The sequence below is a fragment of the Ranitomeya variabilis genome, chromosome 5 (genome assembly GCF_051348905.1).
Source record: "Ranitomeya variabilis isolate aRanVar5 chromosome 5, aRanVar5.hap1, whole genome shotgun sequence".
Lineage (NCBI taxonomy): Eukaryota > Metazoa > Chordata > Amphibia > Anura > Dendrobatidae > Ranitomeya > Ranitomeya variabilis.
In genome coordinates, this window is record NC_135236.1 from 257,547,394 (window position 1) to 257,574,920 (window position 27,527).

Genomic DNA, 27,527 nt, shown 5'->3' on the forward strand with positions numbered 1-27,527 from the left:
CTAACCAGGGTGCTTGTCATCTAGATCCTAATATATATATATATATATATATATATATATATATATATATATATATATAAATAATCCAGATTTATTGTTTAGTCGTAATCACAATCCATAAGATAGTAAAAACCTGCAGTGCTAGAAGAAGGGGTTACCAAAACCAGTGGAAGACTACATGGCCTGACTATTGATGTGAACATGAGTTAAGATAAACATACTGCAGTTCTCTAGCAGGGGAGGGGTTAATGCAGCATTGCCCCTCCACATCTGCTCTACAAGAAGGTTTTGGGGACGCGATACTTTCCGAGCAAGGAAATAGTTAAATAAATGCCCCTAGTGCAGTATATGGTACATCAAATGTGACTATAATAAATAAGGCATTGGAGCAATAGTCTGCAAGTGCCTACTAAACAGTGTTCAGTATCTTTCCCTCCTCCATCACTTCCTCCCTCCCCCTCCTGCTTCTTTTAGGCAGAGCTGGGGCACACGCTCTGGCCACTGTGCTTGACAAGGGGGAATCCAGAGACACATCAAGAGATAGCTGTGCATCCCCCATGATAGAAAGAGGAGAGTGAGAGTGTCCCCTCCCACAGGCCAGCAAAGGAAATTGTGAAGAAGAGAAGGTAAAGAAGAAGGAATGTCGCAGAGGGCTGAAGCATCCAGCACTGTACAGCATCAGGACCAGAGAGGGAGAGATGAGGCCTGAGCTGTGTGTCTGCTGCTGTCTACCAGAGGAGAGAAAGAGGCACATTCTGAATAAAGGGAACATCGACCCTTCCAAGACTGCATGGTGAGCGACACGTCACATTGGCTATAGGAAGGTAGGACAGGAAGGAATGGGGAGAACCTGAAGGAATAAATGTGGAGAGGACAGGGATGTGGAGGGAGAGGAAGGAGGCGAAATGACAACACATACTGTATACAGTACAGATGATGCAGGCAAGTATACATGACTGTAATGTTAAGCATGCAAGTCAAGAAGGAGGAAAATAAAGGGCGCTGACAGGGTAAAAATATGGGGCAGAAAGGGATTGATAGGGGTTTCTAATAGATGATACCCTAGATTGCCTAGGAAAAGGTACGACTAGTATGTAAAGACATGGTGGAGGAGAAAGGTATGGAGTAAAGACTGGAGTACCATTACTAAGATTCTATCTATCTACATAGGTTGGAGGAGCTGCTCCTTACTAATCAGAGCCCCTGTAAGCAATCCCCACTGTCTCCTATGGGATCTGGATGTGGAAACATGACGGAAACATTTCTTCTTCTAGTGGCCTTGTGAGAATCCTTGGGAGGGAGAACTCCCTGTTCTGCATTGTGTGCACACTGGGGTTGCCTGGATGTCATTTTACAATAATCAGAGCAGAACAATAAAACGCAGGAACGTCTCTCTCTGTCCTTTGCGGATGACGAGCATAGTAACATCACCCATCTCAACTACCAGGTAAGATGAAGCTACAATCTGCCTCTGGCACTTCTGGTAAAATGTGAAGTGGAAAAGGAGATGGAGGATTGTGGGTGGGGTGAGTGGAAAAGCAAAGTGGACAGTATGGGTCAAGGCAAAAATGGAATCAAAACCAATAAGTCAAAAAAGGGGAGGAGACACCAAAGATCCAGATAAATAATAATAACATCTGTCAACCATTTATTCCCCTGTTATTGTGCCCTGGCTATGCATGCTCTACTTAACCTCTTGACAGTAGGTCCTCCTATTTCTATAAATAATCTCTCCATAGAAATACATCACTTGCTCTGTAAAAGGCAAATTATCCTTGGACATTCTCTAGGGTAATTATTTTTTGGGGGGAGTACTGAGCATCTGCACATGATAAACAGTCAAGAAGCATGACTATATCATGCATGAATAGCCGTTAAATTGTGCTAATATAAAATTGATTATTCTTGAACGATGTATTTCACATCACTAGCCAGTCCATAAACATTCATTTTCTATAAGTACCCTGTTCTAATGATAGCAACTCATATACTGTTCTTAAAAAAGGTGTATTTTAATGATTTATACATATTTCAATTAATAATATAAGGCCCAAAAACAGGGAATTGAGTTCAATAAATTAAAACTGCTCTTTCAAATACAGATTTGCTGTTTTTAGTACATCACCTTTCTACTATTTTGACCAGCTGTGTAACTTCCTACATTGGCTGCACATGCCCGGGACAAACCACTATTCGTAAATGATCTGAAATTGAATCTGAGTGTGTGCAGAGACGTCCCATAGCTCTTCCTTATGTGTTTTGTGTCTCAGACGTGTTCAGTAGGTTGCAAGTAGCCATAGTACAGACAAGAGAAGGGCTGTAGGTACATGGGTGCAAAAAATATATTTTTTTTTATAAAGAACGGTGGAAAATATATTTTAGTATAATTTTACTTTAGAGAAGTCATCAGAAAATGAAATCTTATAATTCCAACCTAAAATAGCAATGCATGATTTTGCAATGTTAGACAAAATAATTATCAAAGTCTAGTAATTGAGCAAATCCTAATTTTTCATTCCGACGGGTCCCGATATCATGATGAGGTTGGACCAGGACATTCTCTCTTCCAATGTTAGCAGCCTTCTAGGTAATGACTTCTCTGGTATTAGTTTATCCTGGTAAAGCTGCAGACCTATTGGAGCAGGGATAACAAATTCCATTTTAGACTGATTATTATAAATATCACATAATGATCATTTTGCTACTGTATCAGCCACTTTTAGATACATGGATGTGGAGAATTCATTAATTTACTTACTGATGTACAGTATGTATTCAATACTACCAATGGGAGTCGGATCTCCATACTGAAAAATTAGATACTTGTGGAAAATATCATTTGTAGTATATAAATCTTGTTATTTTCATGCTATGATTGTGTATTGTTATATTGCTTGAATTTTAAACTATGGAAGCTGAAAAGAATTTACATGCTCATGAACCAGCCCGAGTAACTGTAATTCACTATTCTTCATTTTCTATCAGTTGTATGCACACACATAGTGTTAATGGCACAGTTACAATGTCAGTCATTATTACCTGAGGTTCTAGGCTTGACAAAGTATTATTTAAATATTTTTTCTTAAATAAGCACTCCCATTAAGTTTTTATTCATTAAATGTATGAATGTATACAAACAATGTAGTGTAAGTGTATATACATACTCACCAACTCCTGCTCTCTCCGGGGGCCGGCGCCGTTCTTCTCCTCTTCTCAGTGATGTCACCGCTGTTGTGACTGTCTGGTTCACTCTATGCTCTACATATGAGCTGGAAGTCTCTTTTACAGTGAAAGCCTATGGAGCCTTGTTCTGACACTCCATAGACTTACATTGTAAAAGTCACTTCTGGGCACACAGAACGCTACGTGACCTGGAGAGTCTGAAGAGCAGTGATGTCACTGAGAAGCAGAGAACGGCTCTGCATCCCGGAGAGAGCGGCGGTAGATAAATATATTAATAAACTCCCACTACACTACATCAATATATACACACAATTCATGAACAAAAAACTTAACCAGAGTGCTTTTTTACCTACCGAAGCTGTACCCTATCTCCTTTCCTAAGACTTTGTCAGAGTCTATTGAAAACTATTTCCCTGCTGCCATTTCATGTTACCTTTTCTTTGAACCCATCCTTCCTGCTGTTTTTTGTTTTGGCTAATAGCTGTTTCTAATTAAATCAATTTAACTGCATTCTCTAAGTTCTAAACCAGAGTCTAAAACGTCTTCTTTCCCAAAAGTAGCACCACTTTTGTTTAGGAATTATCTGGTTTTGCAGGTTAGCAGCACTCAATTGAAGAAGGCAAACTGTATCAGTCACAAGCCAAGTTCCACTGATTATAGAACAAAATAGGACCTTTTTATTTCAAACAATTCCAGCTAATTGTGAATCCTTTACCATGACTAACAGCCGTGTGACTAAAATATTCACTGTTAATGAATGATTTTGGTTGCACAGGGTTAAGTGTCTTTCTTTATTAATAGATAAATAAGGTTCAGTGTTAACAAAGTTTAATATCTGTCAAAAAATGCATGACCTTTTATTCAACTCTTGTACCATGATCAACAGCTCCCCCACAACAGTATGATGTTGCAATAGTTTTATGTCTACGTGCACAGTATGATGCCCCCACAGTCCCAAACATAGTGTGATGGTCCCACAACTTCCCCACAGAGTATCTTGGACTCCACAGTCCTCCACACACAGTATGATCCCCCACAGCAACCACACCGTATGATCAACCTCAGCCCCCCAATACAGTATGATAGCTCCCACAGATCCCCACAGAGTATGATGGCACCAAAAAAACCTTAAAAAAGTATAATCTCACATACAGTATGATGGCACCTCACAGAATGTTTGCCACCACTGTCGCTATGCACAGTATGATGGCACATACAGTCCTCAACACAGTATGATACCTCACAGCACCACAACACAGTATGATGAACCCCACATAGTGTGATCCCATACAACTTCCTATATACAGAAAGATATCCCCCACAGTATGATGGCCCACGGTTCCCTATAGAGCATGATCCTCCACAGCCCACCAACACACTATGATGGCCCCATTGTATTAACTCTTATCTGCATCCTGGGCATGCAGATACCTGAGAAAATTAGACGAAAGAGGGTGGTGAGGGCAAACATGTGGTGCAGTCCTTAGGTCACCTTTTCCAGCCTTTTTGGTGTAGTTTTTCCAGGACTGGTCTAGCGCATTAGACTTCTGCCATTTGTTTTCCTTCTTTTTCTTACTGCCATGATTTATCAGACCAGGCTACCTTCTTCCATTCCTCTATGGTCCTGTTCTTGTGCCCATTGTAAGACTGGGGTCAACATGAGCACTGGTTCGCTTCTATGCAGCAAATTGGACTACACCATGTGTTATGCTATTTTTCACCTTTTATCATAGCCAACATTAACTTTGTAAGCAAACCATGCTACAGGTGCTCTTCTGTGGGATGAGACCAGACAAGCTAGGCCTTGTTCCCCATTCCCATTAATGAGCCATGGGCCCATGAATATGTCCTTCCTTATAGCACTTCTGAAAGGCAGAAACACCGCAGAAGACATTCCATTTCAGGACTGCTCTTACCCAGTCATCTAATTATCACATCTTTGCGTTATTAAGGTTACTCAGGTCCTTACATTCATCCATTTTTCCTGCTTCCAAAACATTAAAATTTAATAAAATACCTGGACACTTGCTGTCTTGAAGATGATGATTTGAGGATCAGACATAGGCAGAGCAAAGAACAAGGTCTTGCAGGACCATAGATCACATGTGAGAAAGTACTGAAGGATTAAGACCAAGATGTATGCAGGGGACAGGTTATACAAAGCCTTGTATGTCATTGTATTTTGAAAGTAATTTACAGGTCAATGGTTCTCCAGTAAAGGGATTTCCAAAGAAAAGAGGTAGTAGATGAATGAAAAAAGCTATGATATAACTAAGCAGCAGAGCTAGTAAGAAATTGGAAGGGTGCCAGAATATTAGAAGGGAGACTACAGAATAGGTTGTTGTAGTAGTTTAGGTATACAACAATAACATTTGGCATGTACAAGAATTAGTAGCGTAGCTACCGGGGAGTCACCACCGCTCTCCGTTCTGTAGAGCACAGGGCACTTTAAGCCTGCGGTCTACAGAATGGCAGAAGCGCCTGTGCACGCACAGTACACCAATGTCCTGGAACGATGATGTCATCGCACTTTCCCAGGACTCTGATGTCCAGTGTGTGCTCCGACGCTTTGCAGAAGGACTCGTTAGGATCCTGAATTAGATGAGTATGTAATTTTTTTATTTGAATTATAACGTATGGGGGGCAGCAAAGTGTGGTGGCATCGTTAACTATTGAGGCATCATAAACTATGGGAGTATCAAATTGTGGGGGCATTATAAAGTGTGCGGGCATCATAAAATATGGGGACATCATGAGATCATGGAGGCTTCATAAAATATAAGGTCATCAAAGTGTGGGGGCATCATAAAGTATGGGTCCATCAAAAAGTATCTGGGCATCATGTGACAGTAGGGGCTTTATAAAGTATAGGAGCATCAAAGTGTGGGAGCATCTTAAAGTAAAGGGGCATCAAAGTGTGCGGGCATCAAAGTGTAGAGGCATCATAAAATATGGAAGCATCATAAATTATGTAAATTATGAGGGCATTAAAGTGTGGGAGCATCATAAAGTATGGGGGCACCAAAGTTTGGAGGCATCATAAAGTATGGGGGCATCTTAAAGTATGGGGCCTTCAAAAAGTAAGGGGGCATCATGTAACTGGGGGGCAACATAAAGTGTGGGGGCCCCTCACACATTGAAGAATCTACTGTGGGGGACCCTCATACTGTGTGGTTGCTACTCTGGGGTCTCCATAAAGTGTGTTGGCCAGTATATATAGCATAGATCTAACGTGGGTGCTATTATATAATTCAGGGCTTACTGTGGGGGCCTCATACAGCGTGGGGACTACTGTAGAGACCCCCTCATACATTGGAGGGACTACTGTGGGGGGTGTTCATAAAGTGTTGGCGCGATTATAAAGCATGGAGCTAATGATAATGCCATTGTAAAATTTAGGGCCTACTGTGGGGGCCATCATATGGTGTGGGGACTGCTATGGGAGCAATTATACAATGTAAGACGTAACGCGGAGGCCATAACACAGTCAAGGGGCTACTGTGGGGGCCATTATACAGTGTGGGGTCCATTATATAGTGTGAGAACTACTGTGGGGTTCATTATTTTGTGTATAGGGGAGTTGTGGGCCCATTATACTGTGTATAGGGAGCTGTTTAAACATCTTGCTGTGTAAAGGAGAGCTGTGGGCCCATCATACTGTGTAGATAGGAGCTGTGGGCTCATCGTACTATTTATAGGCCCATAGGGAACTCTGGATATTAAATGTTAAGTGGGCACTTAAGAAGCCTTATTGGGTTACTCAGGATTTTGTGTCAAAAGTGCACATGGGGCATTATCGCTTTCTTGGGTCAAAATGTCGACAGTGTTTCTAGGGCACTTGCACATGGCATTAATATTTTCTAATTTTCTAGGGAGCAATGTTACCATCTAGAGGGCACAAAGTAGGCATTATACTTTGTAAGGGGCACAGTGGTGGGCATTACTGTGTGAGGCAGCAGTAAGGAGCACTGTTATTGTGCCAAACACCAAGTGCAGTAATAGGGACACATACAGCAGCAGTAACTCAGTATTGGGGTATCAGTAGGATGAGGAGTTTGTACAGGTTGGGAACAGTTGGGGACGATGCTGAAAATGTGACTAGTCAAATGTGTCTTTGTTGTAATCTCTGCAGACAAGTCGTGGCTGGAAGAAGTCATGTCAGTCTGAACCATATGGAAAAGATGGGAAAAGTGAACCTCTCCATAAGAAAGAATGGCAGCTCTAACTCACTATCTGTAACTGTACTTTAATCTTTTACGTCTTCTTCCAGACTGATATCTACCACTATATGGCCACCATATTACAGTAATTTCAGTGTAGGAGATTTGTTTTCAATAACAATAACCTCATCTGCTGAAGTTCCCCTATATCCACAATTAGGGTCCGCCACATTAGGTCTAATCAGGTTACCTGGGTAAGGGCCCACTCAGATTCCCCCCCAGCTTAACTTCTAGCTATGCCTCTGACAAGAATTATTAGTCAGCTCAAAAATGAGGAAAAAGTGCGTTTTAAGCTGGAGGAGACAGGAAGTGGTAAGGTCTTGGGTGCATGGTTTAAAGAATAGAGGAAAATCAAATGTCACCACTGTAATGTGGCATGGGGCGGTAGCCGTGGGCGAGATACTCCTCTCTTGCTCCACGACATGTTACATGGAGGATGGGGTCCTGGCTGAGTGTGTGCACTTCGTCTATGGGGGCGCTAAGTCCTTGCAGGCCACATTATGTCAATGAGTTTGGCTGGCCAGGACCAAGTCTTGTCATTCACTGAGGGAGACCACCACTTATAAACAGTCTTTTACTGATCAATAACTTAGTGAATATTATGTACAACAGATAGCGGGTGCATAGCTTCATCAACATTTCTCTTAGTGAATGGAACATCGTCAACATCTTCATATACATTCTCCATGTCCTCCTCAGAATGAATTGATCCTGCCTCACTCAGTCCTATATGTTCACCACTACCCAGCGCAATACTTCAGGAACATCCCTCGTCCTCCAACAATATACTACAGTCAGTAAGTGAGAGTCTTGTACTTCAACCTGCTATTTTGCATCCTTTTCCTTTTAGGGGAGCTACTTTGCAACTATGAACGTTACTGAGCTTCTCTGCTTGCTGACACGTTGGAACTACCGCCCGGACACTCTCTTCCTGTCACTTTCCCTGCTCTGATTTTATCCCGTTATCTCCTGCACTTGCATGCTCGATTTTATTCTGCTGGGCTTCCTGCCCCAGACCTTGAGAATCACTCACTCCTTTTTGTTGCTTTCTCTTTTTGCTCCACTGGATCATGCTATCCATCCTCTCGGTCTCCGCTCACTTTACAGACACCCACATCATGCAGCTCTGCTGAGTAATCAGACCAGAGATCTGCTCTAGCTGCAAGCTAGGAAGATCTCTCACCTGACAGAAAACTCTCTCTGTCCCTTCACTTTAGCCCCTCCCATTCTGGGCTAGTCCCAACTGTTAACCCTAACTCTTCCTGCATACTACGTGTTGCTGGGCAGAATACAGCTTCATCATTAACAATACAGACTATTACACATACAAACATTATAACACATTGCAATATTACACACATCTTCAAGGGAGAACGTGGGCAGCATTTACATCTCCTTAAACCCCAGCAGAAAAAAAAAGAAAATATTTTTTTCATGACTTTTTTTCCAGTAGCATAGTAGCAAGATATTACTTGAAATGAAGCAGATCTAAAAGTTGAATCTGCAGGCCAGATAAGTCTGAATCCCAGTAGATGGATGATTCTTCTTGTGTATCATTACATTATTTTTTCCTTTTTAAAGTCTAGTTCACATTTTTATGTCCTCATAGTAAGTTTACTCCACACTTTGCCAGAAAAAATATTGCTAAAAGAAAATTTCAAGAGGTCATTATTACCACTTGCAGGCCGCGTAGTAACTGTGTGAGTCCATTGTTCTTCTCTAGCCATAAATTGTTTAAGTTTAAGAGATCTAATCTCCAGGTTGAAAATAAAAAGGTCTAAAACTCTTAGGGTATGTGCACACGTCCGGATTTCTTGCAGAAATTTCCTGAAGAAAATCGGAAATTTTCTGCAAGAAATCCGCATTTTTTTTTTGCGTTTTTTTTCCATTTTTTTCGCGTTTTTTTTAGCATTCTGCAAGCGTAATTAGCTTGCAGAATGCTAAAGTTTTCCAAGCGATCTGTAGCATCGCTTGGAAAACCGACTGACAAGTTGGTCACACTAGTCAAACATACTGTTTGACAAGTGTGACCAACTTTTTACTATAGATGCAGCTTATGCAGCATCTATAGTAAAAGATAGAATGTTTAAACATAATAAAAAAAATAAAAAAATGGTTATACTCACCCTCTGCAGACAGCCGATCTCAGCGGCGTCCGTTCCTATAGATGCCGGTGTGGTTCAGGACCTTCGATGACATCGCGGCTTGTGATTGGTCGCGTGAGTCACATGAGCGGTCACGCGACCAATCACAAGACAGCGACGTCATCACAGGTCCTGAACCACACCGGCATCTATAGGAACGGAAGAGAAAGCATGCACCGGAGAGGCGGGAACACTTCGGGGGCCATCAGAGGGTGAGTATATCACTATTTTTTATTTTAATTCTTTTTTTTTTTACCAATTATATGGTGCCCAGTCCGTGGAGGAGAGTCTCCTCTCCTCCACCCTGGGTACGAACCGCACATAATCTGCTTACTTCCCGCATGGTGGGCATAGCCCTGTGCGGGAAGTAAGCAGATCAATGCACTCCTAGGTGTGCGGAATCCCCGCAATTCCGCATTTTTAATGAACATGTTGCTTTTTTTTCCGCGATGCGATTTTTTAGCGGAAAAAAATGCAACGTTTGCACAAAAAATGCGGAATACCCTGTAAATAATAGGAGGCATATGTTAGCGTTTTTATCACGTTTTTATAGCGAAAAAACGCGAAAAAAACGCGAATAATCCTGAACGTGTGCACATGGCCTTAGAAATGAGGTTCAGTTGACCTTATAAGGGCCATATTTTCCTATCCATGTTACTGCAGGTTTCCTGACCCAAAGGCCCCCGCTATTTATTTATTAGGTAAATGGATGTACAGTAAGCTACGCAGGTAAGGCACTAATTATATATCTCACGGATATCTATCTGTTTATCTACAGTGGGTACGGAAAGTATTCAGACCCCTTTAACTTTTTCACTCATTGTTTCATTGCAGCCATTTGGTAAATTCCAAAAAGTTCATTTTTTTCTCATTAATGAATCTGCACCCCATCTTGACTGAAAAAAAAGCAGAAATGAAGACATTCTTGCAAATGTAATAAAAAAGAAAAACTGAAATATCACATGGTCATAAGTATTAAGATAAGACCCTTTGCTCAGGTACTCTTATTTAAGTCACATGCTGTCCATTTTCTTGTGATCCTCCTTGAGATGGTTCTACTCCTTCATGAAAGCCTGCATAGAGTTTGCTAAAAAAAAACATATGAAGGACTCCCAGACTATGAAAAATAAGATTCTCTGGTCTCATGAGTCGAAAATAGACCTTTTTGGTGATAATTCTAAATGGTATGTGTGGAGAAAACCAGGCACTGTTCGTCACCTGCCCAATACAATCCCAACAGTGAAACATGGTGGTGGCAGCATCATGTTGTGGGGGTGTTTTTCAGCTGCAGGGACAGGACGACTGGTGGCCATTGAAGGAAACATGAATGCGGCCAAGTACAGATATATCCTGTATGAAAACCTCTTCCAGAGTGCTCAGGATCTCAGATTTGGCCTAAGGTTCACCTTCCAACAAGACAATGGCCCTAAGCACACAGCTAAAATAACAAAGGAGTGACTTCAGAACAACTCTGTGACCATTCTTGACTGGCCCAGCCAGAGCCCTGACCTAAACCCAATTGAGCATCTCTGGAGAGACCTGAAAATGGCTGTCTACCAACGTTCACCATCCAACCTGACAGAACTGGAGAGGATTTGCAAGGAAGAGTGGCAGAGGATCCCCTAATCCAAGTGTGAAAAACTTGTTGCCGATTCATGGCTGTACTAGCTGAAAAGGGTGCTTCTACTCAATACTGAGCAAAGGGTCTGAATACTTATGACCATGAGATATTTCAGTTTTTCTTTTTTAATAAATTTGCAAACATTTCTACATTTGTGGGGTTTTTTACAGTCAAGATGGCATGCAGAGTATACATTAATGAGAAAAAAAATGAACTTTTTTGAATTTACCAAATGGTTGCAATGAAACAAAGCGTGAAAAATGTAAAGGGGTCTGAATACTTTCCATACCCACTGTATCTATCATCTATTTACTTTATGTCTAACTATCTCTATCTTTACGCATCTTTTACACCTGAAAATCTGTAATTTCTATTCTGCATTCTATTCCGGTGCATGTCACACGGATAGTACACACGTGCACATGGATGACACACTGATGGTACAATCGTACACACGAATGATACACGTGCACACGGACGGCCAACAGAAAACCACACGGATAGTAAAAACGGACCGTCTCACAAGTACTCTTTTTTTAAGCTGGTGTGTGAAGGGGGCCAAACTAGCAGCATCATGTGTGCCTATGAGGCCATTATTTCAGGGCAGGAGACGTGTGGTCGGATTGGCTATTACATCCGTAACAAGCACTGATTAATATGTAGCCGTTATACAGTCGTGAGAATGAAGCCTAATTCATCAGATTGTTTTATTTCATATGGTAAAGACTGGAGACTGCATAATTAGTATTGAAGCATGAAAAGAAAATACTGTACATTATCTGTTCTGTTATATACACTAGCGGAAAAGAGGGTATAAACACCAGAGTATATAAAAAAATAGATATATTTATTCCAAAGATAAAATGCAGACACATACACACATGACAGAATACATCAAAAAATTCCAACATGTGAAGAGGAGGAGAGACCAACCAGTACACTAAGATTAGGACACACATCCATAATATGTCCAGGGTGAGTAAACAAAGATCGCTGAATTATCAATGGTCTTAAGGTAATGTTCTACCTATCAAGTACTATAGCCCCATATCACCGTATAAGCTGATATATCCCATGTTCACACATATCAGTGGAGCCAAGTGTATACTCACCCGTAGTTGGTCTGGACCACTGTGTGGCCTTCCCACAGCCCCTGACGCACGTTTCGCGTAATCGCTTTCTCAAAGGGGAAGTGATAGAAGTGTCTCGTCTCTGCTGCACTATTTATAGGACATCAGCACACCAGTGTATGTGGTGCATGCGCACTTGACACCCCGCACATAAAAAAGTGCACATTCCGTTAGCGTCATTATGCAGCGCGCATGTGGGCGAAATACCGCCCCATGGTACCAATATTTATCCGCGCTGCACATATGATAGACACGGAACAGGAATGAAGCAGTGTCGGGTGAGTCATAGTGCGCACGCGCACCACCAGCGGTCATATTCCCGGAACCGCTCAGCAGTTTCAACCGGAACTGGTTCAGTAATAATTTGGATCGCAGTGCGCGTGCGCATCGCCAATGGTCGCACCACCAAATAAGGAACATCGGCTGACAGGTACTCAATGTAGAATAAGTTACTTGCGCGCATGCGTGCCGCACATAACCTTACTGCTGAAAAAGGTGCCGTACACCATATAAAGTGCATCATCGTGCATCTATCCCTTGTTGGTAGCCATATTACCAAAAAAATGTTTGACCGGCAATTTTCATGATGACATATAATCATAACGCATAGTACAAAATATTAAAATATTAAAAATATTATGTCAAACATAAAAAACCTACTTAATGGGATAATATGGAAAGCATATCCTAAACTGAGATCCACATACAAATGAAGTCATAAATAATTGAATAATCCCATTCAGATAAGGAAAGAAGAGGGGGGAAGGAATAACAAAGAAAGAAGGGGAAAAGAAAAACAAAAATATATACATAATAGCGCTAAAGTGCTAATATAAAAACAAAACTAAAAATATTCTAAGTAATGACCAAAGTGAACGGTCAAAGACAGTAGCATGTGACATAATACTCCAAAAATGATCCATACATATTGACAAGAAATGAATATATAATAAACAGTGAGTACAGTACAGTGAAATACGCTTTATAATAAAGTGCATATAGAGCATCTAAATATTTAACATTATGTTGTTCTGTACAGAAATTATGAATGGCAGTAGCTGAATAATTATTTGCTAGTATCATATAAAACTGCCTGTGATCCAACAGTATTTTTTGAAAAAGTTTTTTAATGACTAAATGACTATTGAGCAGTAAGGGACATCTAATGGCCCCTGACTGAATACATTACAATGTTTTTTTCCTTGATTTTTACTCGCGTTACATATTACTTGCGTTACATATTTATATTGTGGTCTAATAATTAATAATGTTATGAAGAGATGTAAAGTGATGTAACAAAAACATCACATAAAACATACAAAAATTGTAGGATACCAAGTTTCAGGTCTGCCAGAGAAACATCAGTTCTTTTTAGTATCTTTCTGCTGTGGCTCATTGGAATGTGCCCTCAATGGGGTACCCCTTTATATGATGTCCGAATATAAAGCCTGTCTATATGAGACAGTCTCTTTTTCATTTTTGAATAAAACATTGATAGGAAAACACGTGAATTCTATATTTCTTGGCAAAACTGAGCTGTTTCCTCTAAAATGAAAGCCTGTGCTTGTGGCACATGAGGAAGAATATAAGGGTATGTGTCCACGTTCAGGAATATATCCGGATTAGCTGTGGATTGAACGTACAGCTGCAGCGTTCAACCTGCAGCGTCCAGATGTTACAGCATAGTGGAGGGGATTTTATGAAATCCCGTCTCCACTATGCGTGCAAACACGCATCCGGCGGCCCTACGTTAACGGACATGCGGCATGTCTTTTAAGAACGCAGAATGTCTGTTTACCTTGCGGCGACGCTCCGTTGACGCAAGGTAAATCACAGGGCCCTATGTATGGGGCGCGGAGATTCCGAATGTGTACAATGAACACATTCGGAATCACAGCACGTACAGAAGGGGGCGGCGCTTTGGGCGGAGCAGGGTTTCCGCTCCGTCCAAAGCGCAGTCATTACGGAATGCGGCCACACACCCTTAGGGTCCTGGATCCCCCACTTCCAAGAATTTATTGAATACACATTTCCTGACTTTGGCAATGTCTATAAAGTACACCCTGTGGACCTGTAGCATCATGACTTGCGATAAGTGTATAAAACGTTATATAAATGTGACTCTTTCAGAATATCGATAATGTTACTGTAGAAATACTGCACCCGCCCCAATAATTATTTTTTCTTTTAGCAATGAAAGTCGAACTTTACTTGCATTACACATTATATGCTGTATGCAGTGTTTTGTGTTACATCTCATTGTATGCTCCCATATGACTTCAAATATTGTTTCACACTCTTTTTTGACATAGTTTTGTTATTTCCAACTATCTACATAGCCATTTATTTATATCCTGTTATGTCTAGTATCACCTATGGTGCTATAAATTGACCGTAAGTCTAATTGTTCTATACAGTTGTACTCAATGTAACCCCAACTTCTTATTTTCTATTTACAGGCAGCGACACCTTAGATCTTCATGACTTGCACAACCCTGCCTCCTAAGCTACTATCAAATATTCCAACTTTTGCCTATCTTCTATTCTCTTTAATCCGACCTAACCTACCATCTTTATAGAAAAAGATTTATTTTATTTTTATTAATCCTCCTGAAAAGGAGGCTGGGGAGTATTGTGTGTGGCTGTACATAGTGAGGGGGTAGAGGGCAAGAGGGGGGTTAAACGTTAAGATGCAGAGCTCCCCCCAGAGGAGAGAAGCTGTAGAGGAGGCTGGAGGCCTCTCTCTGAATCATGTGCTCTCGGGGGGTGGGGAAGACCACGGAGCAAGGGGGACGCAGCTGCAGAGCTGGGGAGAGGGAGAGAATTCGAGGGAGAGTCCGGGCGGTAATTGGTCAGCTAGAAGGAATCTTACGGGATCTCAAGGAAGTGGCAAAAGAACTGAGAGAGGTGAGTGGGTAATAAATGTCTATTAATTCTAAGAATTCATCATGCTGTGTTTTCATCTATGTTACTTAGATTTGAATTTATTCATGTATTACCACAATGCCACAACTAAATGAAACACTAAAAACTATTTTATTTCATTGTATTTAATATGTAAGTACATTTGATATTATAAAACAAGCATAACACTGGGAATTGAAACAGAGGAGTAACTTTAGGCTTTCGAGTCCCAATAAAAGATTTGTAGTAGTTCTTCTCATTATGTGGCATTTATGACATTGACCTTTTTATTTGTCAAAAATGACTTTACTTCTACTAAAGTCCCAGTTCCCAAGTGTGACTGATACCTCTATACAGCTATACCCAGAGCCGGACTGGCCATTTGGCAATTCTGGCAAATGCCAGAAGGGCCTGTCTGGTGGTGGGCTGCCTTGTCTGCAACGTTGTTAACAGAATTAGTGTTCTCAAGACACCCATACTGTTAAGAATTGTGTGTGTAAAAGTCGCTGACTCCATCACTTACTCCAGCAGCCCACAGGTATCATTAGAAATACTGGTCTGGTAGTAAATCTCCCTTTCCTCCATCCAGGGTAATATTAGTAATATATCCCATCTGGTGCTTGGGGATGGGGACAGCATGGGCCTGTGTGATTTTAAATGCCAGGACTGAATTTCAGTCCCAGTCCGTACCTGGCTATACCTAAGCCCCTATACTTACAATCAAAATGCTACTCATTTTGTTGTTACAAAACAATCTTAGTCAGTAGCAATTCATTTTAATACTATTAGTAATTTTCATAAATTGATATTTATATCATATTCATGTAATTTTTGCTCAAATTTTGGGCTAATATTTGAAAGATATCAGCATTTCAACAAATGTGATATAAGGGGCAAGGTTTCTCCATGTGGAGAGTGCCAAGCAAGCATATTGAGATTTTTAGGCCACACAGTGCTCATCTAGGAATTTAAATATGCAAATATCCTCTTCAGAGAGGATAAGGGCAGCAACTCTAGTGCCCCCTATTGGGGACAGCAATCCTAAAAGTCAGTATATCGACTCATTATCAATCCTTGCCACATGGCTTAGGATAAAAAGCCAAACCAGACACTCCATTTGCAGAATAAATGTAAGGGAAACAGGACATGTGGCACAATGTGCTTAAAGTTACCTGGACTAAGATTGGACATAGATAAAGCTGCACTATTTTTATTAAGTACTAGTATCATTATTTTATATTTTTTTAGCAGCTATTTTCTCTTTAGAAGATAGTAGCATGAATATATTGGTGTAATAAGGTCTTTATTTGCCATAACAATGGTTGTCGCAACTTATACCTAACTCCAATGTCATATTACAGAAGCATAAGTAGTAATAAAGACTGGAAATAACATATAGCAGGGGTGGACAATTAATTTTCCCGAGGGGCCACATGAGAGACCATGACTGTTGTGGAGGGCTGAACTAATAGCTTGAAATTCTACTCAATATTAATTTATTAATATTAATTGTATCACTTAATATTGAGCATAATTAAGTATGCTGACATCCCCCTATATATCTTTGAACCTGCCAACAGCCCCTTATATACAGCATGAGCCTCACACAGCCTACTACATATGTGGCATGAGCCCCACACAGCCTTCCCATGTACAGCATGAGCCCCACACAGCCTTCCCATGTACAGCATGAGCCCCACACAGCCCCCCATGTGCAGCATGAGCCCCACAAAGCCTCCCCATGTACAGCATGAGCCCCACACAGCCTTCCCATGTACAGCATGAGCCCCACACAGCCTCCCCATGTACAGCATGAGCCCCACACAGCCCCCCATGTACAGCATGAGCCCCACACAGCCCCCATGTACAGCATGAGCCCCACAAAGCCTCCCCATATACAGCATGAGCCCAACACAGCCTCCCCATGTACAGCATGAGCCCCACACAGCCTCCCCATGTACTGCATGAGCCCCAGTTTCCCCATATACTGCAGGAGGCCCCACACAGCCTCCCCAAAAACTGCATGAGCCCCACACAGCCTTCTTATATACAGCATGGGCCCCACAGTCTCTCCACATACTAAATGAGGCCCACACAGCCTCCCACATACTGCATGAGGACCCCACAACCTCCTCATATACTGATTGAGCCCCACACAGCCTCCCCATATTTTGCATCACAGTATACAGCCTTCCCATAGCCTCACCATGTGCAGCATGTCACCCCACAGCCTCCCCATGTGCAGCATGATACCCCCATAGCCTCCCCATGTGCAGCATGAAACCCCTATAGCCTCCCCGTGTGCAGCATGACACCACATAGCCTCCCCATGTGCAGCATGTCACCCCCATAGCCTCCGCATATGCTGCATGTCACCCCATAGTATCCCCATGTTCACCCCATAGAATCCCCATGTTCACCCCATAGAATCTCCATGTTCACCTCATAGAATCCCCATGATAACCCCCATAGAATCTCCATGTTCACCACCATAGAATCCCCATGTTCAACCCCATAAAATCCCCATGTTCACCCCCATAGAATCCCCATGTTCACCCCATAGAATCCCCATGTTCACCCCCATAGAATCCCCATGTTCACTCCTATAGAATCCCCGTGTTCACCCCATAGAATCCCCATGTTCACCCCATAGAATCCCCATGTTCGCCAGCATAGAATACCCATGTTCACTCCTATAGAATCTCCATGTTCACCCCATAGAATCCCCATGTTCACCACCATAAAATCCCCATGTTTACCCCATAGAAACCCCATGTTCATACACATTAAAAAAAAAACACCACATACTCACCTCGGTCCTGTTCCCAGGCTCCCTGCTTCTGCTTCTGTCGCTGTCTCCGATGCGCTGACTCTCCGGTGGTACACAGCTGATGCGATGACATGACATCATCGTGTCAGCTGTTTTACACACTGATTGGTGGAGGAAGTGGCCCTAGGCCCCTCCTCCACCAATGCTGACTGTGGGAGACAGCGAGCGGGCAGGCACGGTGCGGCCCGTGGACCTCAGGTTTTCAGCCCCACAGCTGTCTCGGTCCGCGAGCAGGACTGGGACAGCCAGAGGGCCGGATGTGGCCCTCGGGACGCACTTTGCCCAGGTCTGACATATAAGATAGGGAGGTGATTTTTAAGAATGCACTTTGAATTGCGATATTGTTATACAGTACTTTTTTTTAACAATAATACAAATTGCTGCATGTATGGTGACTTCTATTTGTAAAAAACATTGATTTTTATTTAACAATTATTTTTAAAAAGGACATAATTAAAAAAGGAAATGGCAACACATACAAACAGAAAACAAAAAATACACTGTGCAGAGGTTATATTAAGAATCACTCCATTTATCGGAGTTTATACATATAGAGCCTGTAAACTAGTAAGTACCTGATATTGATGATGGAAATATATGCTGCAGTCCTAATCACAGGAACAATGCAATATACATCATAATGAACATCTAAGACAGTAAGGGTTAATATGCAATAAACAAAGTGCTGAGTGCTTAATACATGTACATGATGCTGGAAGATGCTGGAGACTGTCCCAGGTGTGTAGTGCAGACCAGACGGCTTGGATATTAGAAATAAGGCTATAATAGCATGACTCCAAACCATCTGGTAGCAGACAGACCAGGAGCAGTGAAACAAATATGGTTTACTAAGCAGATATCTAAGCAACACTCAGTATAGGCATACAGACAGACATATTTACCAGAGCTCCAACCTGCAACAGTGGACCCCCTGGGTGTCCTTACTGTCTTGGATGTTCATTGTATATTGCATTGTTAGTGTGATCAGGAATGCACCATATATTCCCATCATCAATATCAGGTACTTACTAGTTTACTTGCTCTATATGTATAAACCCCTATAAATGGAGGAATTCTTAATATAACCTCTGCACAGTGTATTTTTTGCTTTCTGTTTGTATGTGTTGCCATCTCCTATTTTTTTTAATTATGTCCTTTTTTAAAATAATTGTTAAATAAAAATGAATACTTTTAGACACTATTTTGCGTTTGGAGGATCCTATATTTCCTTATCGGTTTAATCTTTACAATCCTCCGTGTTACTATTTAGGGCACTATAGGCTCTGACTTCTAATTGTATTGTACATGTAGGGGCCGAATCATCACAGCCGAATCATCCCTTTTGGGGAGTAATGTTGAGACTTTTGGTGTTTTCACTGCCCTTTGGATCAGCACTGCCACGATGGGGGTTTGGGGAGAAACCAAGGTGGGATGGGGATGTTATCATGCCCACCCATCCATCTGACTCGTGAAAAGTGCTGCTGTTGTTTACACAAGAAATGCTAGCATTTCTCTTGCAGCGCACAGATGCTAAAGGCACTCGGAAGAAGCGCCAAATTCAATACGTGGCGCACCTCTTAATGAATTTGGCACCTCTTCTACTCCATCAATCGAACATGCGCCACTCCGGTGTTGACAAACTGGCCCAATAGTTTTCTGTTTTATTCCGGAGTGCCAGATTGGGTGTAATTTCAAGCCATCGTATTCTCACCTTTCTTCCTGCACTGACTTGAAAATGCAATTGTTTACCTTCAGTGACATAAAGACAAGGGGATGACTAAAACCCTTGGCTAAGATATATGGATGGTTTCCATGGAAATTATAGTTCTGTTATTTTCAGCGCTGTGCATGCAAGCTTGACTCTGTTTATGAAATGCTAAATATATATTGTGGAAGTAGATTACCTAAAAATAATATATTCATTCACACAAGCTGAGGAATTTTATAATATAAAACATATGTAATTCCTGAAGATTCCCAAACATTGCAAGAATGTATTAGTCAATGATCTCAATGATAGAAAATGGGTATAAGAAAGTAAGTCGTCTAGAAATGAAAGGCACATCACAAGATCAATGACTACCGTATTATTTAGTATTATTGCTTACTGATAATAGGCTAGAGATTTCTAAAATGGCTACTAGTCCTAGTAAATACAGGCTGTGAAAAAGTAATTGCCTCTCCCACGAGTTCTTGCATGTTTGCTTTTTAATTTTAAGACAACATGAGTAAAATGTGGCTTTTAAAGGATCATTCCATTTATTGGAGATAAAGATTTATTTATAAGCTTTACCACCTCTGTGAAGAACCCCTAAACCTAATGACTAATTGTGAAGTAAAACTGCAATCAAGAGTTTGTGATAATGTGAATTGAGTTGATTGCTGTGGAGCAATTTTATCCCACTCTTCTGTGCATAATTGTTTTCATTCGATTTCATTGGATGGTTTTCGTGCATGAACCGCCCGTTTAAGGTCTTGCCGCAGCATCTTAATTGGATTAAAAGTGGTCATGCTTGTGGGCCCGCATCATTATTCTGCTCGAAAACCCAACTGTGCTTGAGTTGTAGGTCATAATCTGATGGTTGGACATTCTCCTTCATAATTTTCTGATAAAGAGTGAAATTCCCAAATATATGACAAGTCCCCCAGGTCCTGACAAAGCTAAGCAGTTCCAAACCATCATACTACCACCATGTTTGATTATTAATGTTATGTGCTTTTTGCCAACAGTAGATTGTGCCTTGCAACTTTTCTGAGAAGGGATTTACCACTGTTTCAGGTTTTCTCAATTTGAATTGCTTGCTGTTTGCTGAAATTCCAGAGCCTTAGAAATGGTTTTGTAAAGATGGCTTCAGACCACATCTGTGCCCATGTTTATGACTCATGACATCCCCCGATAGTCATTTACTTCAAATATGCAAACAGAATCTAAAAGATGAATCTTTGGTGCCCATTCAAACTTCTTTCCAGAAATGTCTATCTTTTTAGGTCATCTAGATTTGAGTTACTATGTTCACCACTTGTTTGTGAATATCTTTAGAAGATAGAATCATGTGCTGCTTCTTCAGGTCTTCTTGCCTGCATGACATTGCCAGATACGTTCAGATTTACCAGGTGTGGCTGTAATCATGGTTTGGTGTGTGCAATGTGCAATATTGTCTCAAATTAACCGTTTCATAATCTGGAGCACTCAAGTCTAACAAATTGATAAAAATAAAAGGTTTTGGGAAAGGATGAATACTGTAGATGTGTGACAACTGTTGTAACCTTATAACACTCTCATTGTATAAAACTTTAGGTTTTAATAAAACATTGACCATTGTTGAACAACATATTATAGAATGCTTCATGTACACTGCTATTTTGTGAAATCTGTACTTCATGAGAACCACTAAGTAACACAATGTATATATGTTTTTAGGTTGTGGAGCAGATAGACAGACTAACTTCGGACTTTGAGTTTGAGTTGGATGCCGATGACTGGACCCCAGGAACTGTTAGTAGCACATCAAGTAGTGAAAAGGGTCCTCTCTGTGATCTGGGACCCCTGGATTTCCTGAGTTCAGACAGCTGGGAATTCTGTTCTTTTCTAGAAGCCTCTACCCCTTCTGACTCTGGAGATGGCTCAGACCGTCCTCCTGATTTTAGGCTACTTAATGGTGGGGCTACACCCAATGGTCCAGATTCTTCTAGTGAAGAAACTCCTGCCCCACCGCAGAAGCCCCTACCAACAAGGACCCCTGGCTCCAGAGACCGAGTAAGGTTCAGTGATAAAGTTCTGTATCATGCACTATGTTGTGATGACAGTGAAGATCCCCCGTATGGCCAAGAAGCACCTCGAGAACCTCCTAGGCCTGCTGTACCTTGTAATGTTATACGAAGCAGTAAAGGAGGAATGACTGGAGTCAAGAGGGGCACAAGGAACTGCAGCACCCAGACTGTGTGCGACAAGAGTACCCAGACTGTGCTACCATATGTGCCAAAAAAAGGAAAGAAGGAGCAAAGTTGAAGATTGATAAGGGGTGTAAAATGTAGTGATTAGTAAAAAAAAATCTAGTTAAAGAGACATTGGGACAGTAAACATAGATTTAAATGAATAACAGAAATTGTTAATATATATATTTCTTCGGTAGCTGAATGAGTGGAATATATGAATGGATGTATTACCAGATCTGAAGGTTTTTTATGTATAACAAGAGAGCAGTGTGAAAAACTGATTAAATAGGTGTCATGTTGACATCTCTGCACACTAATATAATATGGGCAATATATGGTGCACTTTTTAACCTTTCTTATAAACTGGTGGGAAAAGGGCACTAAAGAGGGACACTTCAGAACCCACCCAGTAACCTCACATCTCCTACTGTGACCTCACGTCTTACTGTCCCTTTTGCCAGCAAATCTTCACCTCACATGTATACAATTAAAGAGGATAAATAGCAAGTTTAAAGTGTAATGTGTCTTTGTATTTTTCAGGATAGAAAATCATTAGCCCTATTCACATTGTAACAATATATAAAGGGCTTCTGCAATAACACCAGCTCATTGTATTAGAGGTAAAATGCTCTCATCAAAACAAATATCCAATATCTGGAGTAATTGCTCTCCAAAGGTCAATCTACTTTCTGCTGCACCCTACCAATTTCATAGCTGCAATGCATTTCCAGACTATTAACCTTCAAACAATCCACTTACTATATAGCTCTGTTCTCCTGAGAAATTGAAAGTAAAGATGCATGCAAGAAAATGAGATTAGTAGTAGATATCAAGTATTAAATTTGCAGAATTGCTGTGTTCTTTTGTACACATTTTCCATCAATGGGCAATTGATCATATTCTAGATTACCACTTGTGTACACATGTACCATAAAGTAATAAGTGTAGACACAAATACATTATATGGACAAAATTATCAGGACGAACATCTTAATCATTGAATTAATTTTTTTTATTCAGTCCTATTTCCACAGGTGTGTTAAATCCAGCCTCTCGCCATGCAATCTGTTTTTACTGACAATTGCGAACTAATGTGTCTATGTAAAGAGATCACTGAATTAGAGTGTGGTCCTATTACTGTTGAAACCAGTCTATTCAGGAAATTTCATACCTCCTAAATACTTCATAATCACCTATGTGTGGTGTTATTGAAAAGTGGAAGCGTTAAAGAAAGATCCATAGTAACTCAGCCATGAAGTGGCGGACAATGTAAAATGTACTGTACACTGTAGTGTACTGTAGTGTCATGGTGTTAATATTCTCAGCAATAGTCATCTTCTTCTGTATCCAGCGCCATTCACACTGCTCCAGGTCACACTGGGATCTGCTTGACCCGGAAGTTGGTTTCATCATGTAAGCCTATGGAGTGTCCAAGGCTCCATAGGCTTACTTTGTAAAAGAGACTTCCAGCTCACAGAGTGCAGTGTGATCCGGAGAATTGCTTCAGGTGAAATGTGTAGGTGTCTCAGTATTGCTGTCTATGTAGTGTATGTACTCTAGCTCGACCTGGAGTCTCCATTAGGCTGACACTATTAGGCTATAGTCATACTGTCAGTATTTGGTCAGTATTTTACATCAGTGTATGTAAGCGAAACCTGGAGTGGAACAATCAGAGGCAAAGTACAATAGAAACACGTGCACCACTTCAGCATTTTTTACCCACTCCTGGTTTTGACTTACAAATACTGCAGTGAAATACTGACCAAATAATGAAAGTGTGACCATAACCTTATAGATACACTATGACTCAGTTCAGTAGATAACTCTTGTTTACCATTGATATATTTGTGCTTACTCAGTTTGACCTCCCACCAGGTCCAACACAGCAGAATTCCCAGAAATCCGAGGCACTAAAGAATAATCCAAAAAATAAAAAGAAGACCAGCTCACCATGTGTAGATAAGCTTAATCCAAGGCATGGACCATGCTTCTATGTAGCATTTCAATGTGAATAAAAAAAAACATCTTTATTATAGGCTGGACTAAAAATGCATTTTCGATTACCAAAGAATAATCCTTGAAAAGAAAACTTAACTTTTATTCCATAATAAAAAAATACTAAATATTGTTGCTATACTCTTTTAACCCCTTAACGACAATCGATATGCCTTTTAGCAGCAGTTTGTCATGGTTAAGACATGGTTAATGTCCTGTTCTCTCAGGGTTAATTTTGCTAGCCTCCCTTTGGATCTGGGAGGGGTATTTATAATCACTCCAGACTAGGATTCCCTGTCAGCTATACGTTCGACTAATCTGCCTGCCGAACTGGTATTGGGGATGCCCTGGCTGCAACACCACAATCCTGTCATTGATTGGGTGGCAGGGGAGATCACTCAATGGGGATGTAAGGGTAAAGGTCAGTGTTGTAACCTGGGACCTTTTGTTAACCCGGTAAAGTCTGTATCTGTGTCTTTTGTTGGTCTGGAGGGTATTCCGGAGTACCTGAAGGACTTTGAAGACGTGTTTTCTGAAAGCAAGGCTGAGGCGCTTCAACCACATCGACCTTGTGATTGTGCTATTGATTTAGTCCCAGGTGCCAAATTACCCAAGGCTCGTCTGTACAATTTGTCCGGGCCTGAGCGCCAAGCCATGAAAGAGTACATTACAGAGAGCCTCTGCAAGGGGCATATTGGGCCCTCTGTTTCACCCATGGCAGAAGGGTTTTTCTTTGTGAAGAAAAAAGATGGTGGTTTGCGACCGTGCCTCGACTTTCTGGAACTGAATAAGATTACTGTGAAGAATACGTATCCTCTTCCTCTGATTCCTGATTTATGTAATCAACTCACAGGGGCCAAATGGTTTTCTAAGCTTGACTTATGAGAGGCTTATAACCTTATAAGGATCCAGGAGGGAGATGAATGGAAAACAGCATTTCTGACAACCGAGGGGTTGTTTGAAAATTTGGTTATGCCCTTAGGTCTCACTAATGCCCCTGCTGTTTTCCAGAATGTCATTAATGTTGTTTTTTTCTGACCTGATTAGGTGCGTTGTGGTCATTTACCTGGATGACATCTTGATATACTCAGAGGACAGTCAGTCACACTTACACCATCTACGTACGGTTCTTATGAGACTCGGAGAACCATTTATACGCTAAGCTGGAGAAGTGTTCATTCTTTATGCAAGAACTGTCTTTTCTGGGTTTAATTGTATCAGGGGAGGTATTCCGCATGGATCCGGGGAAGGTTCAGGCCATATCTGATTGGGTGCAACCTCATGACCTGAAGAAGTTGCAACGATTCCTGGGCTTCGCTAATTATTAGAGTAAGTTCATTAAAGGGTTTTCACAGGTGGTGAAACCCTTGACAAACCTCACTCTCTCTCTCTCTTGACAAACCTCACTCTCAAAGGGGCGGATGTAAAAAATTGGTCCATGGCCACAAAATTTCCTTCCAGACACTGAAGAAATGTTTTACTTCGGCACAACCCGATCCGTCAAGACCTTTTATTGTGGAGGTTGACTTTTCGGAGGTGGGAGTGGGAGCAGTGTTGTCCCAGGGTCCGTCCACCCTTACTAACCTTAAAGCCAGTGCCGTTTTCTCTAAAAAATTATCTTCGTCCGAGAAAAATTATGATGTCGGCAACAGGGAATTGTTGGCTGTTAAATTGGCCTTCAAAGACATTTTCTGGAAGGGGCTGTTCATCCCATTACAGTCATCATTGATGATAAAAACCTGGCCTATATCGAGTCCGCTAAGAGATTGACCCCCAGACAGGCTCGGTGGGCACTTTTTTTTCTCGATTTCATTTTACCATTACGTTCCAACCAGGGTCTAAAAATGTAAAGGCGGATGCCTTATCCCAAAATTTTGATTCTGTGTCCCCTCCAGAGCCTCCTTCCTCTATTCTTCAACCGGTAGTGGTTGTGGCAGAAGTCACATCTGAATTACAGACAGAGATTTTGGAAGCACAAGCTCCCAGAAATAAACCCCCAGATAAATTGTTTGTACCCGAACATTTGCATCTCACACTCCTGCAAGAATTTCATGATTCTGAGTTAAGTACACACCCTGGGATTGCAGCTTCCCGGGGGGCTGTAGCTAGGAGTTTTTGGTGGCCCTCTAGGGCACTGATATCAAAAGGTTTGTAAATACTTGTGGAGTGTGCGCTCGCTCTAAGAGCTCTCTGGTCTGACCGGCTGGGGAATTGGTACATTTGCCAATTCGAGATAAACCATGGACACACCTGTCCTTGGACTTTATCACTAATCTTCCATCTTCCAATAGCAACTCAGTAGTATGGGTTGTGCCGTTATCTGTGTTACCTTCTGCTGAAACCTTGGCTCGCTTGTTTATTCAGCACATAGTTCATTTACATGGGGTACCTGTGAATGTGGTGTCTGACGGTGAAATTTGTGGCCCGGTTTTGGAGGGCTTTTTGTAAGAAGTTGGGGATTACGTTGTCATTCTCCTCTGCTTATCACCCGGAATTTAACGGACAGACTGAACGCACCAACCAGTCGTTGGAACAAATTTTGAGATGCCTCACCTCTTCCAGACAGGAGGACTGGTGTGAGGTATTGCCCATAGCAGAATTTGTGTTCAACTGTTGTATTAATCAGTCTATTGGCAAATCACCCTTTCAGGTCAATTATTGGTTTGTTCTGCAGTTTGGAGAATTTTCCCGCATGGATTCTGGTTGCCTTGGTGACTAGGGTTTGGTGCAACAGTTAAGAACCCTTTGGAGGGAAGTTCAGGGGAATATCTCCAAAGCCCAGGAGAAGTACAAACATTTTGAGGACAGGAGGAGGGGGTCAGCTCCTGCGTTGGCTGTGGGGGAGAAGGTGTGGTTGTCTACCTGTAACATCAAACTTAAGATACCATCTATGAAGTTGGACCCCAGGTTTATAGGTCCATGCAAGATTGTAAAGGTGATCAACCTGGTGGCCTATAGATTACAGTTGCCCACCTCCTTCAAAATATCTAATGTCTTTCACAGATCCCCATTAAAACCTGTGGGGATGGTTAGAGAAGATTCCTCATGAAATGTTCCGCCAGTGTTGGTAGAGGGTCAGCTGGAGTACGAGGTATGGCGTATCATTGATTCGCGGTGGGTGCGCCGGAGGCTTTGGTACCTAATCCACTGGAATTGATATTCCATTGAGGATCGGTCATGGGCTCCAGCCAGTTCTGTGCACGCAGAGCTCCAGCCAGTTCTGTGCAATAAGGGTATAGTGCCCCCCAGCACTGGAAAATCTCCAGGGCCTTGGCTACCGAGGTATAGCTGAGACCCTGGCAAACATGATCAGGGCCGATTTTTATGGTCCCCTTCACAAGTTCGCCATTATTCTCCAAATAACAGTGATTACAAAAAAAGTCAGATTTGCAATTAATTTCTATCTCCACTGATATTATCTAGCATATCAGAGGGGAGAGAAATTGGCCTCCCAAGCAACCCTGGTAACTTTGCCATACTTGGGCCCTCCTGCTCCATCCCCCGACCCTCTGCGTCCTCTTCCTGGAAGAACATGGTGGTCACATGCACAGTGCGGCCACCAAG

The 27,527-nt window shown here is 41.6% G+C and overlaps 1 protein-coding gene across 4 annotated transcripts; it reads left to right on the forward strand.

The window, feature by feature from the left end:
* Positions 1-258: 258 nt before the first annotated feature.
* INSYN1 (inhibitory synaptic factor 1) lies at positions 259-24,119 on the forward strand. Of its 4 annotated transcripts, none has more exons than XM_077264114.1 (5): positions 465-793; positions 1,171-1,447; positions 8,103-8,200; positions 14,758-15,205; positions 21,454-24,119. In XM_077264114.1, exons 4-5 carry the CDS (start codon positions 15,050-15,052, stop codon positions 22,039-22,041), a joined length of 744 nt encoding a protein of 247 aa, XP_077120229.1. In that variant the 5' UTR covers positions 465-793; positions 1,171-1,447; positions 8,103-8,200; positions 14,758-15,049; the 3' UTR covers positions 22,042-24,119. The 4 variants fall into 4 exon arrangements, with proteins under 4 accessions (XP_077120232.1, XP_077120229.1, XP_077120231.1 ...); XM_077264116.1 differs by having other exon boundaries at positions 1,275-1,447; XM_077264117.1 differs by lacking the exon at positions 8,103-8,200 and having other exon boundaries at positions 259-793; positions 1,275-1,447.
* Positions 24,120-27,527: the final 3,408 nt, after the last annotated feature.